We start from the raw sequence: 15,845 nt of genomic DNA, 5'->3' as shown, positions 1-15,845 counted from the left end.
AAAACCAAACCCACCTTTTACGAAAGTGCTCTGAGGACTTTGAATATGTGATGTGACTACATATAGAGCTGCTTCATTGGCAGTACGGTCAGTTCTGCAAATCTGGATTCAAGATGTTTACTTGAGCTTTAAAAGACCCAAATCACTTTAATAGAAAGCAGTTTTCCAAGTATAATCTGGAAAAAACATCCCGCTGCCTCTTAAGTGATCATGCGAGTCCTATTTGCTGTCAGTCAAACCAAGTAGATTATGTTACTATCCCCATGTGGCATGCGCCAAGAAAATAAGACGCTTTGCGTGTAGTCTGTGATGAGAAATGGTGGATTTTGTACCGTTTTATCCCTTTAATAATGAAAATCTTGTGCCCTAATTGCTACACAACCAGTTCAACTGTGAACCTTTGGCTAATTTGTAGATGGTTAGATTTTGAAGTAATTCTTTGAATGGCATCACCAAAACATGAGTGTTTTTGTAATCACTGTTTTACCAACAACAGTCAGAGTAACATCTTGAAACGAATGCACACCCTCGGGTGATAAGGTGTCGGCTTGTTCTCATTTTGTTAATGTTGTGTATAAACATTTAAACACCTCACTCCATCTTACTCTAGTTATCCAGTCACACAAAACACACACAAGCAGCATGCACTGATGCTTAATAAGTGGAGAAATGTGTACAGTCCTAGACGCTGTACAAGCTTGCCCTGGACCAGCGAAGCTCCAACCTGTACACACACGCGCCGTCTTTCCTGAGATTCTATTATAGGAAAAAATACAGAATCGCAGCCTTTTAGGAAGGGTTCAGTTTGTTTTAGACTTAAACAAATTCTACTTTCCTAATGTCTGCTGCTACATGTTTTGCATTCTGACTGCTGGGACCTGTAAATCTTAGGGCTTTCCCCTTTTGTACTCTGTCCTCATTCTCTCCTCCACCACTCATTCCACCCAGGGCTGTAAAATCATGTTTGCAGGCAGTGTGACTGCCCTTTCATCCTGTGAAAGGGTGTGTATGTGTGTGCGTCTGTGTGTGTCCACTTGCACAGAGCAGCCATAAATAACACCCCCACCCCGCATAGGGCCCCTCAGAAAAAAGAAGGAAAGGCAGATGTAGAAAATAGTGAAGCAAGCAGAGAAGAACAGGACCGATAGCTTAATGGTGGTGCAGCACACTTCCTCGCTGCTTGTTCCAGGCACCATTTTAGATGAAGACAAGGCTATTAGCTGTAACATGTAGTATTTCAAAGTTGCTTCCTTTTTTTATGATAAAAGAGCGTGGGGTGTGTTAGTCCGTAGTAGCACACAGCTGAGCTGCAGGGCTGGGAGAGTGGGTGAGGTGTCGGATTTACTGTCCTATGCTGGCAGCTGTGGGTGGTTAAAGGAAGGGGGGTGGCGGTGAAGGACAGACAGCCATTATTCTTCAGGCCTTTCTAAATTTGCCCCTAGTGGTGTTTGAAATATTTTGGGAAAGTGCAAAATGTGTAGATCTAGTGATCTGTGAAGAAAACACCCAAAAATGTAGTGAATGTGAGGTCCTTCAGTGCCATAACTCTCAGTCCCCTGTTGGTGTGCTGTTGTACAAGGCAGCAGCACAAACCCAATACCCTGATAAGAGATGGTGCAGAAAGGCCACCCCAGGCATGGCAGGATTTCCATCTGCTCCACTTGTACCAATTCCTTCCTCCATTAGAAACTGACTGGTGTATTGATCCGTTCTCCCCATAATCTGTCACTCCTCCCAACTCGCCAGGCCTCTTACTACTGATAATTGGCCAGCCATTATGATCTGTGTTCTGTCTTTCCATCCCTACCCCCCAGTGCTCACTCAGCAGTGAGTGGAGAGTGGAGATGTACGCCTGACCTTGCTACCGCAGAGGGCACAGGAGGCGGGGGAAGGGTGTGGGGGGAGAATAAAAAAAGAAAGGCCCATTACAGATGGAACAGCTTTTTTTGCTGGAAGAAGCAGAACAAGCTGATTAAAAAGGATGAGCGGAAAGGTCCATTCGGACCGAGTAGCTTCTATAGCTGGTAGATGGTTTACGTCTCATACAAAAGCCAATCAACTGGGCAGCAATTGGACAGAAAGTGAAATGGCACAGCATTATGTGATTCTGAGGAGAACGTCTGTCTACCTTTGCACAGAGCAGTTCTTGGGCTCCAGACTGGTTCACAGCACAAGCAAAGGCACATCAGACCCCATACGGAGCTCAAATAACACCATCAACTTACTCCTGCGGTGCAACAATTGATTGGATCAATCCACACTCTTAATAAGGCTCTGATTTCTTACTCTGCTTCACCAGCTGCACAGCTACTTGACTTGGTGAATACACTTCAACGGCTCTGATCTCTTGGACAGTGTTGTTCAGATCTATGCTGATTTATGAAACGACTAAGAAGAAAAGGAAATGTGCGTGCGTGCGTGTGTGTGTGTGTGACCTCTCCACACAGCACATTATCTAATCAAAGAGCTCATAACTTTCCTGGAGGTGAAATGTTTACATTCTAACTTAGCCAATGTTTTATTCCCAGACATCATAATCTGTGTCTTTGTGAGTGTTATCTGCTTTTCACACTGAAGCCTATTTTACTAACTCAGGGTTAAAGGCTAATACAGTACATGGCAGGTTCCAGTGCAGCAGTGTTTATCTTCTGGATACACACACATTCCTCCTCAGCATTAAATCAACTTCCTGTCAGAACACAAAAGCAATGGCAGATATTTTGTAGTGTTACAACAGGAGACGCACTTGTGTCATTAATGAGAAATGACGGTGTGATGCTGTGTAGCTGCTTCAGCTGCAGGTTGCAGGTTGCAGGTAGTCGTGCACTTACGGTAATAGAAATGAAAGAGATGCTGGGATGGCTTCTTCCTATGACAACACTTTAAGATTTATGAACCAAATGGCAAAACCGTAAATAAAGCTGACGAGATAAAAACAGAAAACAGTTACATTGATATAGTGCAAACAAATTGAGACAAGACATTCAGAATCACACATCGGGGCTGTGCACGTTGATAATCTTTATTTGTGGACCGAGCCTCAAACTCAGTAGCGCTCCCAGGAGACGGCGTCACCATCGCTCACCAACCGCTCCTCTTGTCTGTGCCTCTTCACTGCACCTGATGTCACAGCGCTTGAAACTGATTAACAATGGCTTGAGCTTCCTAAATGGGCAGATTGATATTCCTGAGGTTTAAGGGACTTAGTGGTGATTAACTGTACCGTTCTCTCTGCAGTGTAATAAGCACTAAGAGGTCGGCGCCGTGTTCCTCTCAGCCCACCCTGCGTAGGCTGCAGAGCTGTTTTCACTTAGACCTTCTCCAGCGTTGCTCTGTTTTGTCATTGTGCTATCGGACTATATTGCACTTATCTTTTGACACAAAGTTATTAAATTAATGTTTTACTTTGCTCCTTATTGTAGCTGTGGGGACTTTTATGCACGTATACTTAATCACATTATAGCACATTATACTCTCCTGCACCTCTGTAGATATACGCGCGTCAGGTAGCTGAAACCGTGGGCTTAGACCACATCACATTGCTGCGAGCCAAGCCACTTATCTCTTGAAACAAGTGCTGCTTTCTGTGGAATTCCATTTGTGCAGACTCTCCCTCTGACCTCCAGAGTGGAGCCCCCGTGCTTGTTAGGCCGGCTGGAAGCTCGGACTGATGCCTGCGTTTCCTTGTGTGGTAATGTGATATTTATATGCTAAAAGCCTTCCTGCCAGCGTGCCACACACACACATCGCTCTCTTTCTCTCACAGGATATATTGGATGCATTCCAAAGGAAGGGAAGTCAGGCACTGCTATTTTTTCTCCCCTCCCCTCTTTCTCTGTTACATTGTGTGAATCCTTAGTAGTGGCTGCTTCTGTCGTTTCCTGCTCCGCTTCCCCTCCGTCATTCTGTCTTCATACATTCTCCACCTTCTCTGTGGCGGTGTGTTTTACAAGTGGGTGCTGCGAAGTTGTATGTGGTCAGGGAGAATTCAGTGCATGCCCAGTGAACAGGCCCCGCGCTCGGGTGAAAGTGTGCATCTCTCTGTGTCTGCGCAGTCTGAGTCGCTCACTAACACACTCGCATTCCTCCCCGTCCTCGCGTTTCCTTGCTGGGCAGTTTGCCACGGCGAGGAGGTCAGACATCATGTGATTCTGCAGTGGTGTGTAGAAAGCATTCAGCCCAGATCCCCAGGCACTGAATGACAACCAAGCAAACCTCAGTCACAGGTTTTCAACAGCATGAAAAATACATAGAACCATCTGCTGGTCTTGAAATGGCCTGCTGCACTGAGTAGCGTTTCACCACTTCATCAAATGTCACACAGTTTGTGCTGCTGGGGAACCGACAGCTCCCGTATCATTATCACCACCACTACTTCTTTATTTTGTGCTGCTCACTTAACAGAACCTGTTCCTCTGTCTGTGTGCTGATCACAGGAACCTGGAACAGTAATAAAGGCAACATGAGAGACATTTCACATAGCTTCCTTTGACGGTCTGGAAGACAGAGCTGTTGATGAAAATACGTTGCAATCAAAGAGCAACGGCTGAATACAGAGCCGTGTGAAGTGTTCGACTGAATGCCAAGCAGGTGCAAATGCTTCTTTTCTCCTGAAAAATGTCATTCTCGTTGCGCTTTCAAATCAGACCTTTGCAGCGCGAGACCCATTCCTTTAGTCTGTTATTAACGCTGAACAAATGCTAAAGTCATCATCACTATGTAGTCAGAGATTCAGCGGGAATTTAGTAGTATTACAGTGGTAAGCACATCGACAGTAGCACGTTAAGGCCAAGGAGACGTCAAACCACATGTGAAAGAACGTGAAGTGATTCATAAGAAGGACAAATGAACCTCAGCTACAATTACTCACTCGCTGCATAGAAGCCTGCTTTTATTTTTTGGTTGTGTTTTTTACTCACACTGTGTCCTACAGTCCTACTTGGTGGTTCTTTAGATAATTCACAAGGATGATCCAGAAGGAATAGTGCAGAATACAGCGAGGGAGGATGGTAAGTTGGTGCAGTGGAGTCCTTACAGCCTGTGGTTTGGTGGTGAGAGCGTTTAACTCTTGATGTTTTTCAGCAGGCATGTTTGAAATTCTGCCATTTTTAGGTCCTAGCGCAGCCACGTGCTTCAGCCCATTTGTTGTGTAGTTTATGGAACAGTCTCATTCTTCCCAGTTTGTGATCTATTCAAAATAATGGTCCCAACTGTGTTAAGCAACGTTTGCATAAAGACGACCGCTGTAGGTTTTATTGTTGTGATGTATTTAGTGCTTTGCTGGAGGCGAAGTCCTACTCCCATAACGCGCTTTAATGAAGCATGGATAAATGTTTGACATTTATCTCCCATCTTCTCATCTGGTGTTTGTCAGCGAGTCCCCAAAACGGCTCATCACGAGGCCTGTGTCGGTGCCAGTTTTCTCTTTTGGAATGAGTAATAAAGGTTGATTGGCGCGCTCAGTAGGTACTTTGCACTAAATAGGCAACGCTGCTTCCTCGCGTGATGTTATCTGGAACTGGAACACTTCTCCTTATAATCATTATTCTCAATTTCCCTTCAAATCCAAGTCCGTTCACTTCACTTACTGTATCTAGTGGATTTCAAGTGTTGGTGCCAACATTCCTCAGACATGCCTAAGCACCGTCACACATGCCTGTTTGTGTTCATCTGAGAACAGATCCTTATCCAACCAAGCCAGCAGCAGGAAAAGCACGAGTATCTCCGCTCGAGAGGCAAAGAGCAGAGCGACAACGCGCGAGGAACTCTCTGCCACTGCAGGGTCAGAGATTACAAACTCAATTGTGCTCTGCTGGGTGACATGTCTGCTCAGCAACTTCCTGCTAGCGACATCTGAGTGGAGCAAAGTGAGGAGGAGGAGGAGGCGAGGGAGGCCATCCATGCTTCCAGCGCCATTAATCTTTCTTTGTAGCACACTATAGGAACAGATTTTATTTCCACTTGCCCTTCAAACCACTGGAAAAGTAACAACATAATAAAACCAGCAAACTCATAATCAGATATATGTCTGATCTATTTATTAGAAGTGGGTGATCAGGCTGATTAAGGCTGAAGTTGATCTACAGTATATTATTTGACTTGGTCTCTTATCTAAGATTTATTGTTTGGCTTCATATTTGAAACAGTGTGAATCTGTGAAAAGCTTTGCTTGTTGTTCCTATAATTATTACTGTTTCACACCGGGGAAATTAAATGGTTTACAGCTATAATCAGTGATCAATTGTGGAAGTCTGTGAAACTCATTTCTCCATTTATTCGTCTGGCTGAGGTGGACGTCACAGTCGAGGACACGCCGTGGCAGAGAATAACACATGGAGTAGTTTGGCTTCTCTTATTTTGGAAATCCTGTAACAACTTCATCTCATTGTGTTTAATGAAAGAAATGCCTTTGAGACAGCCACCACTCGCCTCTGACAGAAATCAAGTGACAGCCTTCCTTCTGTTCTCCCACCATCCTCACAGTCAACCCTGGGAGTGCAGGGAAGAGGCCGTTATTTCCCACAGAGTCTGAGTGAACACAGATGGGGGAGTTGTGCCCCAGCCTCAGGATATCAAAGCAAGTATCCTCCTTAAGAGACAGACATGTTCATAAACTCCCCAGTTCTTCTCAATTTCCACATTATGAAATCAAATGCCCACTGTGAAGAGGTTTGTTACCTTACTTTAAAATACGAGGCCTTCTGCTGACACTACCTGTGTTAAGGAGAGCTGGATTTGTGGCACCGATAAAAGGAGATTGTGGTGGAAAATAAGAAGTTTTAATGCCTTCGATTCCCTGGAATTTGTCTTTGAAGTCTCGGTTTGAAAGCAGACATGGTAATTGTCTCCAGGGGTTCTTGCTGTGTGCCCTGTAAAGGAAACCACTACGTAGATGGATTTGCCTGTGTGATTTTCTGTAAGTGCAGTGCAGTTGTCTTTACCTCACAAGGTACTGTAATAACAGCTGCTTATTTTTTAGGGCTGGAGCTTTTTTGTGCACAGCATTGGGGGCTTTTGTTGCTTCGGTTCCGTGCGAGTCCCGCACTCGTCCGACACGAGCTCGACTGTGAGAACAAGAGAGAAGCCTTTTGCTTGGAAAGTTCCAGCAGTTGGCTGGTTGAGTATAAAAAGCTTTGACTGTTGTGAGGCAGTCCTGTTTTCTTCTTGCCTCAGGGCCACCGCAGGAGGTGAAGTCATAAACATGGCTGGGAAAGTGGAACTGGGCTCAGTGAGGAAGTCTGTGTGTGTGTGTGCAGAAACACATGACTTCACTACACCTGTCAGCACTGGTCCCAGCACTGGTCCCAGCACTGGTCCCAGCACTGGTCCCAGCACTGGTCCCAGCACTGGTCCCAGCTCCAACACCAGCGTGTGACATGGTCTTTACCAACCGCTCACAAAGAGTCCAAATATGAACTTTGTGAGGCGGCGGGAAAAGTAGGTCTTAATATCCGCCTTGTTGGCCTTTTATTGTTAGTGATGGTGGGCTGGTGGCAGCTTGAACTCATTTACATCAAGACAATAAAGTAGCCACAATTGCAGACATGCAGAGCGGGTCCTTAAACCAAGCCAAAGTACAAACACTGAAGCTTCACAGTTAGTGTCAGTGCGTCCTGCGTTTGGATGAATGCGAGTGTAAATGACGAGGATGGAATGAGTCCACAACACAATTAGACAGTGTTACTTTGGGAAGTTACTGCATTCGGTGGCGTTTTCATGCTTTTCATCAGGGCAGAGTGTGTTGATCCTCCTGTACATGCGCTGAAGCAGGGAGCATTTTTAAGGCTGTCTTTCCTGAGCTGAGCAGACTCTCACAGTTGCAGTAATTGGAAAATCGGGATCCTGGTGCTGAGCTTCTAATAATGAGACATGTCTCCCGTAACGCCGAGGTTATTAATAATGTAAAAACGCAGGAGCCGGCGTTGGACACTCCTAGATAATTAATGTTCACTCTCCAACTTGACACCGGTTGCTTCGGCAGGTGAAGTAGTGTGCTAAATTTTTAATCATCATCATGTAACTTCGTGTGCTTGAGCTGAAATGAAAGGGACAAAGTGAGCTGCAGTGGCTGCTGATCAGAAGGTGAGCACTGGTTTGAGTTATTGTCACATGGCACCAAGATCTGAAGCCTGCGTCCACGCGGCCTCAGGGTGTGTGTGTTGGTTATAGTAGTGGTTATAACAGAGGTTTTAAACTTGCATGTAGACTTATTGCAAACCCGAGTCAGTTTTTATGGTTTAATCCATCCGTTATTCGTTGTGTTTACTTGTACTTTAGTGATCGTGTCACAGTCGCTGAATCTTTTAATTGTCATGTAAAAAGAAAGCTTGGTTCCAGTAATTGGGTTAGTGGATTAGAAAAAACCCAGATTTCCCCAGATTGATTTCTCCCTCAGAAGGCAGATTGTCAAGCCGTGTAAAAGCGTAACCAGGTTACTAATCAGCTTTTTTAAAAGCGCATGCAGGACAAAGGCTGCGGCTGCTGGAGACTCTTCTTAGCGGCAGCTGAGTGAAAGGGGACATCATCGCACAGAGCGGCCGCGGCTGCGTTCGTAATTCGAGTTCGCACAAAGTCTGTAACGCAGACAAGGAGCCACGCAGACGTCCACGGCCCTTTTCCCTCGGATCAATTTACTTCACACAGTTTGTGAGGACTGTTGTCTGTCTGTTGGTCAGCTGACGCATGAACTTGTTCCCCAATTACTTGAAATGTGGTTTCTCTGAGTAATGTGGTTACAGTTAAGTGTATGTAAATCCAAATTGTCTATAAATGAGAAAATGGAGCTTTTTATTGCACTCAAGGAAGCAGTAACTTATAATTGCAAGTGTCATTCAACCCACAATCTAAAACTCGCAGCAAATCCTCACAATTACTAACCTGAAACTACAGGACTATGGTCAATTAAACTTATATATGACTCATAGTTCTCAGCATGTTGCTGATTACTTCAACCATGACTTTTGTTTGAGCAGTTTTTTTTTTCCAGAGCATGAATAATTGATCCGCTCAAACGACACATGTTTTAAGCAGGGGCAAAGATCATTTAGTGTCAGTATTGATGGGAATCATTGACTTTTTGACCCTAAACTATTTGTTTGCTTATTGAATTGACTTAGATTCAGATTCAAATCTAAATCTAAGTCAATCCAGGCGCTGCTGTGGTTTCTATGAGCAAGCGTTTGTCATGTCTAGAGGTGGTGTTGGGAAACGAAAATGAGCCATAGACCTGTTCAGATCTGATGTGAGTTGTCCTATTAAGATGTCTGAACACAATTATTGAAGATAAGTGAACCGCAAATGGCTGGTAAATGTTCTGCCAAGTGTAGATGTTTATGCCTCGACTCCACTTCACGTTCAGCGGTTTCACTCTTTGTCCCTTTGAAGCAGAGGCTGTTTTCAGTCACCGCTTCATTCGTTGTGATCAGTTCAAATTTGCCGCACTTTCATGTTGTCAGGCTGCTCGTGAAACTCGACACTTGCTGCAGATGTTTCACAGTAAATGTGACGTGAAAGGATTATTTCCCCTAAACTGCTGGAAGGCTTTTAATGTGAAACAGATGGAGGAGGTTTGTGTTAACAGCAAGGATGGGAGTAAATGATAAAATCAGGGAGGGGCACTGCTAAAACCTTAGAATAATCTGGAATAAAGGATCATCATGCCTTGTGTCAAAATCAACACCTCAGATAATACTTAACCACTTTTCCGATTTTGATATGGTTAAATTTATTTTAAACCAGTCTTTGTCAGAGCTGAAAGAACAAATAAAGCGTTAATAATAAACTATTTCAATCTTCTGTTTGAGTTCAGATGTAAATACTATAAGAAAAGAGTCTTACATACAGAATTCATGAGAGACGCTGTGCAGGGAAAGTTGCATACGTGTGTGTGTGTGTTTTCTTTGTTGTGCAGCGATGGAAAACCAAATAACACACTCTGTACGTGCAGGAAGCTAAGAGGCAGTTACAGTACTGGTTTCCTGAGGGCAGCTGCATTTGTTAGAGGGTTAATGAATGCCAGACAGAGGCCTGTGTTGTTTGGTGAATACAATAGATTAAAAGGACGGTGGGCAAACGATTGCTGTTGTAAACAGTTCCCAACAGCAGCCTTTAACCTCCTACGTGTAGCCCACAGCGCAGAGACATCCCATCTGTTTCTGCCGTCCCAGGGTGAAACCAGCCTTGACACAAGTGCCTAAGCAGCGTTTCAAAGCCTCCTTTTGGTGCAGACTGTTGGTTTTGTGTAGTCTATAAAAAGCTGCGTCTGCCTCACCTTCTAGCCTTGTTATCTGTTTTTCATAGTGAGCTGTATTCCTCATTTTGACTCTCTCCGTTCCTTCATTCTCTGCCTCCCTCCCTCCCCCTTATTCCACCCTCCTCATTTTTAAAAGCCACATGCTCCCAGCCCGTCTGGCTCAGTTGCACCCTGCCAATGAAGGGCTTTTTATTGGGCTGAGATTGAGTGCAGCCAAGCAGGGCCTGGCTAGGGCTGAGGCTGGGGCCGCCCCCCCCACTCCCACCCCCTCCACTGCACAGCCCACTCCACATGCCTGTTCTGGTCTGGCCCCGTCGCCCAGAAGGAGATTACTTGTCTCTGCTGCCCTTAATTGCCTGCAGCAGCTGAAAAGAGCCAGAGAGAGAGAGACATTGTGGGGAGAGGAGAGGGAACAGTGTGGGCTTGTTGGGCTCTTATTTGACAAGCTTGGACTCAAAGGTTTGTGTTCCTGCTGTCACATCCTGGCTCAGATTTAGGTGATTTTATTAAGATGGATGTTGTTTGCCTCAAACGCCGGTTGAGTCTTGATGTTCTGGACCGTACAGAGAATGACAGGTCCAGTGTTCGGAGCAGGGATGATGAGCAGAGGAAGGAGAACTAATGAGTGACTCATGGAGTGAACACCTCTTCGGTCTGAGCCTCGCTTATTTTTCATAGCCAGAGGCTTCCTCCCAGCTTCCTGTCCCTTTTTACTTTTTCCAATGAACTTGTGAATTTCATATTATTACAGTTGGTTATTGTTGAATCCCCGCTGGCTTGATCCCAGCAAATTAAATAGCGGCAGTTTATTGAATTGGTTGTTTGTGAGGAAGGCTGAATGAATCCTTCACCTCGTCCCGATGATGTGTTTTGTGTGTGTTTCTTTTTGTGGTGCTGCCATCTCTTCTACGCCTGCATGCATTAGTTAGGAACTGAAGTGTGTCTAACCTGCAAAAAAAATGTGTTTCATTCGTTTAAGTTTGGGTGCTTGATTAAACAGTAAATTTAGATTTTTTTCTTGTCGAGTCTGACTCAAATGTTGTTTCTAAGCAAACACACGTGTTAAACCAACAGACGAGTGACATTTATTCACACTGAGACATTTTAATGCACCTGTCACTGCGCGCGCACACACACACACACACACACACACACACACACACACACACAGACACACACAGACACACACACACGCAGGCTCCAGCCACTCTCATGTAGAACACTTTGATCCCACTACCCATAATACCCCGGGGCGGTAACCCTGACCTTCTATCATACTCGTCTCTGATAACTCATAACAGAATTCAGTGTGACAGCTTTTTGTACTAGTCCTAGTCTCACATAAACCCACTTAAAGGCGTCTTAATTCCTTCAGTACCTGTGTTTCTCAACAAGCTCAACTTTAATTGCGTCTGTAGGATGGTTCACTCCGGCTGCGTTAGATTCCTCCTGCCTTAACAAACCTCCTTGTCGCGCTACCACAATGTTTCGTGGCCTTTTGATTAACATGGAATGGAAACAATTAGGTGGGGGAGGTTGTGAGGCAAAGCAGCACATTCAACAACTTTAAATGCTAATTAGCTAATGGAGGATGAAAGAGCAGGCAACTGGCGGGTCTCACATGAGCGCACTTGAGTTCTGGCTCCAGCTATTCTTCGTTGGTGTGAATTCAGCAAAGCTACCACCATTTTGTCCCCTTGATCACCTGAGACAATGCAGCCATCTTCCCCATCGTTTCATAAAGTGGCTTAAAGTTCTCTCCTTTACGCCCATTCCCTCTTTGTACGTTTAATTGCTTCTTCTTTTCCTTCACCATTTACCATTATTTCTTCTTATTACTGGTTGATCATGGCAGTGGTATTTTTAGCTTGTTTGCTTTTGTGTCTCAAAATCATTTTTTATCAAATATGTATGCGCCTTCATTTTATATTATACATATCAACATACTTACACAGAGAGAAGATAAAAATATTCTAAGTGAGACACAAACATAACAAGTGATGCTAAAATAGCTAAACACATCCTGTGACTGTAAAAACAGTAAGGAAACATTGGTAATGAACTTCATACAGTAACCTTTAATATGGACGTGGATTTTAGTTTGATTACTAAGTTAGGAACTCCATACATTGCACAAATATATAATATTTAGAAAAAGTAACTTGGTCCATAAACAGCTTCTACTACACTACGAGTGCACCAGCAACACACTCAACCAACATTTGACCTTTTGCACCAGACACTGTCACTAATGAATCTCCGCTCGATGCTGGTCACAAACCCATCGACAATTAATGTTCCAGTGAAATCAAAGTTAAGCCAAAGATTTATGGCAGAGTGTGCGTAACATGTACGTTCAAATGAAGACTCAATTAAGCTGATCTCGTTAGAGAATCACTGCATGCTCTTAACAATACATGGGATCAGTTTTTACATTGTAGGAGGAAATACACGTCCCCTCTGGACAGTTGATAAACGAAGGTCCTTCCTTCCCTTGCTGATTGGTGGTAAAGGCTGCAGGGCAGCACTAGATTCTCAGTTAATCTGAAAACGAGTCATTTAGGTGAACGGCCTGACTGCTGTTCGCCTGAATGACTGCAGTTAATCAGTTTTTTTTTTTATAGCTAAAAAGAATAAAGACCAAGAAAAATGCTGTGTCCAAATGTTTTTGGATAAATAACGAAGGTGTGGAAGAATCCTACTTCTTAATTCACATTTCTAGACACCCTCCCCCTCTCTAGTCCTCACAGATTACAGATAAATTTGTTAAAGAGCTGTCAGGGGAATTTTCTCACGTGGAGACAGCATACTTGACTGGGGGGCCTAATTGGAATCACTGAGTCAGTTGACATAGGAAGGAGGAGTCAGGGGGCTCTTTTACAGCCTCCATCAACGTCTTACGACTCTGAGTGTTTACATATTTTATCACTTGCCCTGTATTACCCCGGAGTCGACATGGACTATAATCTGAAATAAACATCTCTATCATCTCTCCCTAGTTTGTCAGGGACCATCCAGATGGGTCGCAGAGTCTGTTGATTTCACTTAAAAGCCCCAAATTTGTCACAACCTTCAGTGCTCCTTTGAGGGAGATAGAGAGGCTGTGAATTAAGAGGGGAGGGGGTGGTGTGTGTGTGGTGGAGGAAAAAGCATGCTGTCATGAAAAGAGCCGCTTCCTGCCTGGCTAGATGCAATCATGGGCACTATCTGATAGCGCCGGAGGAAATTGGATGAGCTGAGAGCAGTTGGCTGCCAGTGATGGGAAAGATGACTCCTTTGTCACCGTGTCAGTCGATTCCGTACTCTCACCTGAGAGACCAGTCAATAGCACAGGGAGATACAGGATTTTTCTTGTTTCTAGTCCTCTGGATGCTGTGGGCTGCTGTCAATTACGTACGTGTAATAGCCTGTTCTTTACTGACTGACTTGTTAGGGTCCGCATAAATACGTGCATGTGGTTAAATCAAAAAAGGAATTATTTGTGTATGTTCAGATTTATGCTTTTAGTACGTAGTGTGTCTAAATAAAACATTTATAAAAAATACTGCTATTAGGTACTAAATCATTACTTCCAGTTATTCTAGTACGTAATACCCAGCCAGACTCATAACTATCAGTTGCTGTCAGGCACGGAGGACATGTAGCTCCATGTAGGTGTATAAACAGAGACGCTCACTGAATGATTCATACCCGTCCTACGGGGCATCATGAGCTGCAGCATATTCTGTGCACAATATGGCCACGCTGCCTCTGTGTAAGATGAAGCTAAACTGCTCCTCTTTTTCATCCCTCTCTCTCCACCCCTGCAGTTCCCCGATACCTGTGAGGAGTCTGCTTCCCCATTCGTCTTCATCTGCACCAACCCCCAGGAGCTGCTGGTGAAATTCCCCATGAAAGCGAAGCACAAGATCTGTAAGTCCTCCTCCTTTCATGTCAGGGGAAGTGGGGTGGATGAAATTAACCTGAGACAACTGAGGAAGTGCTATTTCTATCAGTTTATAATTTGAGGATGAGCATCTGTATCCTCACATCATCACACATACTCTAAGCAGACATGTAAAAGTGCACTAGTTCTTCACTGGCTGCAGTCCTTGATTACTGTATTGTTATTAACACAAATAAATTACACTCGCGCTAAACTTGCTCCTACATACACATGTACAGCTTTTCTCTGAGAGCCATCTGTAAAGACGGGATTTTGCTGTCAGGCTGCCCGGGGGACGTGCCGTGCCTGGATGTGCAGTGTTGTTGCTGTATTGTGTGATTTATAATAGGACTCAAACACATTTTCCCTGCGCTGCTATAGCTGCGGCTGCAAAATGATGTACCTGCAAGCTCTTTTGTTAATATTTCAAAACCCTCTAAAGACATGAGAGGATTGTTTATGCAGCTGTGCCTCTTTTAGATCTTTCCAGATCGATGAAGAAAGCTTTTCAGAGGCTTAAGGTAAAATGTAGCAGAGCAGGGTCTTTTTTTTTTTTTTGTTAAAAATATTAATACGATGGCCTTGTCTATATCTTAGAGAACTGGGCCTTCAGTGCAGTAGAAAATAGAAAGCATCAGGTCTGTTTTAGTGGTAAAAAGTACAAGTAGACCAACTATGACTAAATGTATTCTTGTGCAGTGAAACCAGTAAAATGGACCCAGACAGCACTCCAGTTGGCATGATTTGATTTCCAGATGTGGGATGAAGTCTGAATTACCACTCAAGAACTGTTGAAATCCCATGAAGAGGAAAAACAGTGTTTCATAAGCTTTAAATTTTAATAATCCAAGGTGCACATTTTACTATATCCTCTTAGTTTAATTAACCCGTCCCAGTGTGTTGGCTCTTTATTTTGTTCACGTGTGCAGGTTTCCATGTTGTACATGCATTTTTCATGAGTGCACAACATGCTCCAACTGGTGTTTGGATTGTTTGTCCTGATCCGCTGGACCTACACAATCCGGCCTGTATTATTCCTCTGTCACCAGCAGCTCTTCACTCTCTCACACTCTTACTCTCCTGCCCTCTCTTCCACCTCAATTCCCACAGCATCTGACAGGTCAAGGCATTACTGCTCATCTTACTCAGGGGGGCTTAGCACAAGTATTTTTTGCTCCCCAGCAGCTTAGATCGACAAAATCGCCTCGCTGCTGGCATCACCACCCATCTCAGACTTCCTGTTTTCACATTTGGAGTTGGCTTACAGTGTGTTTTATATGAGAGGCAGTTGTTTGATTGGCCTGGTTGGCAATCATGAGCAATGGGCTGTTTGATACTGTGCTGGCGGTACTTGTAAATGTGCTTTATAGGGACAGAAGCATAACTAGAAGAAGCATAACTAGAAGCTTAAAGACAAACATCCTGGAATGCACAAATAATATGATAATTATCAAATAATGCAATGCTTCCTTTCTGTCCAGCACGTTTACCCTTGGCTTTGTAGATAATACGCCGGATGAAGCAGGATGCATACTCTGGCTGAACATTCATTTCCCTGTGGAGGAGTCTGTGACATTTAAAATGTCATATAGCCAAGGCTTCCTCATTGTAATTGGGAGTGTGCATCATGGTTAATGGTCACATCCTGTGAACATTTGAATATACAGT

At 44.1% G+C, this 15,845-nt stretch overlaps 1 protein-coding gene across 3 annotated transcripts in view; it reads left to right on the top strand.

Annotated features, from left to right (window-relative positions):
- trip4 (thyroid hormone receptor interactor 4) overlaps positions 1–15,845 on the top strand; it is a 44,756-nt gene that overhangs the window by 4,039 nt on the left and 24,872 nt on the right. For 2 of the 3 annotated variants that reach the window (XM_029143574.3, XM_041070023.2), the window contains exon 12: positions 14,062–14,164. The exons of the other annotated variant lie outside the window; for it this stretch is intronic. In XM_029143574.3, coding sequence (XP_028999407.1) covers positions 14,062–14,164 — 103 coding nt within the window. The remainder of the gene's footprint in view (positions 1–14,061; positions 14,165–15,845) is intronic. 3 annotated transcript variants of the gene reach the window in all.

This window comes from Betta splendens, chromosome 3 (genome assembly GCF_900634795.4).
Source record: "Betta splendens chromosome 3, fBetSpl5.4, whole genome shotgun sequence".
Classification (NCBI taxonomy): Eukaryota; Metazoa; Chordata; class Actinopteri; order Anabantiformes; family Osphronemidae; genus Betta; species Betta splendens.
Note: the sequence above shows the minus strand (reverse complement) of the source record. Positions and strands in the feature narration are given on the sequence as shown.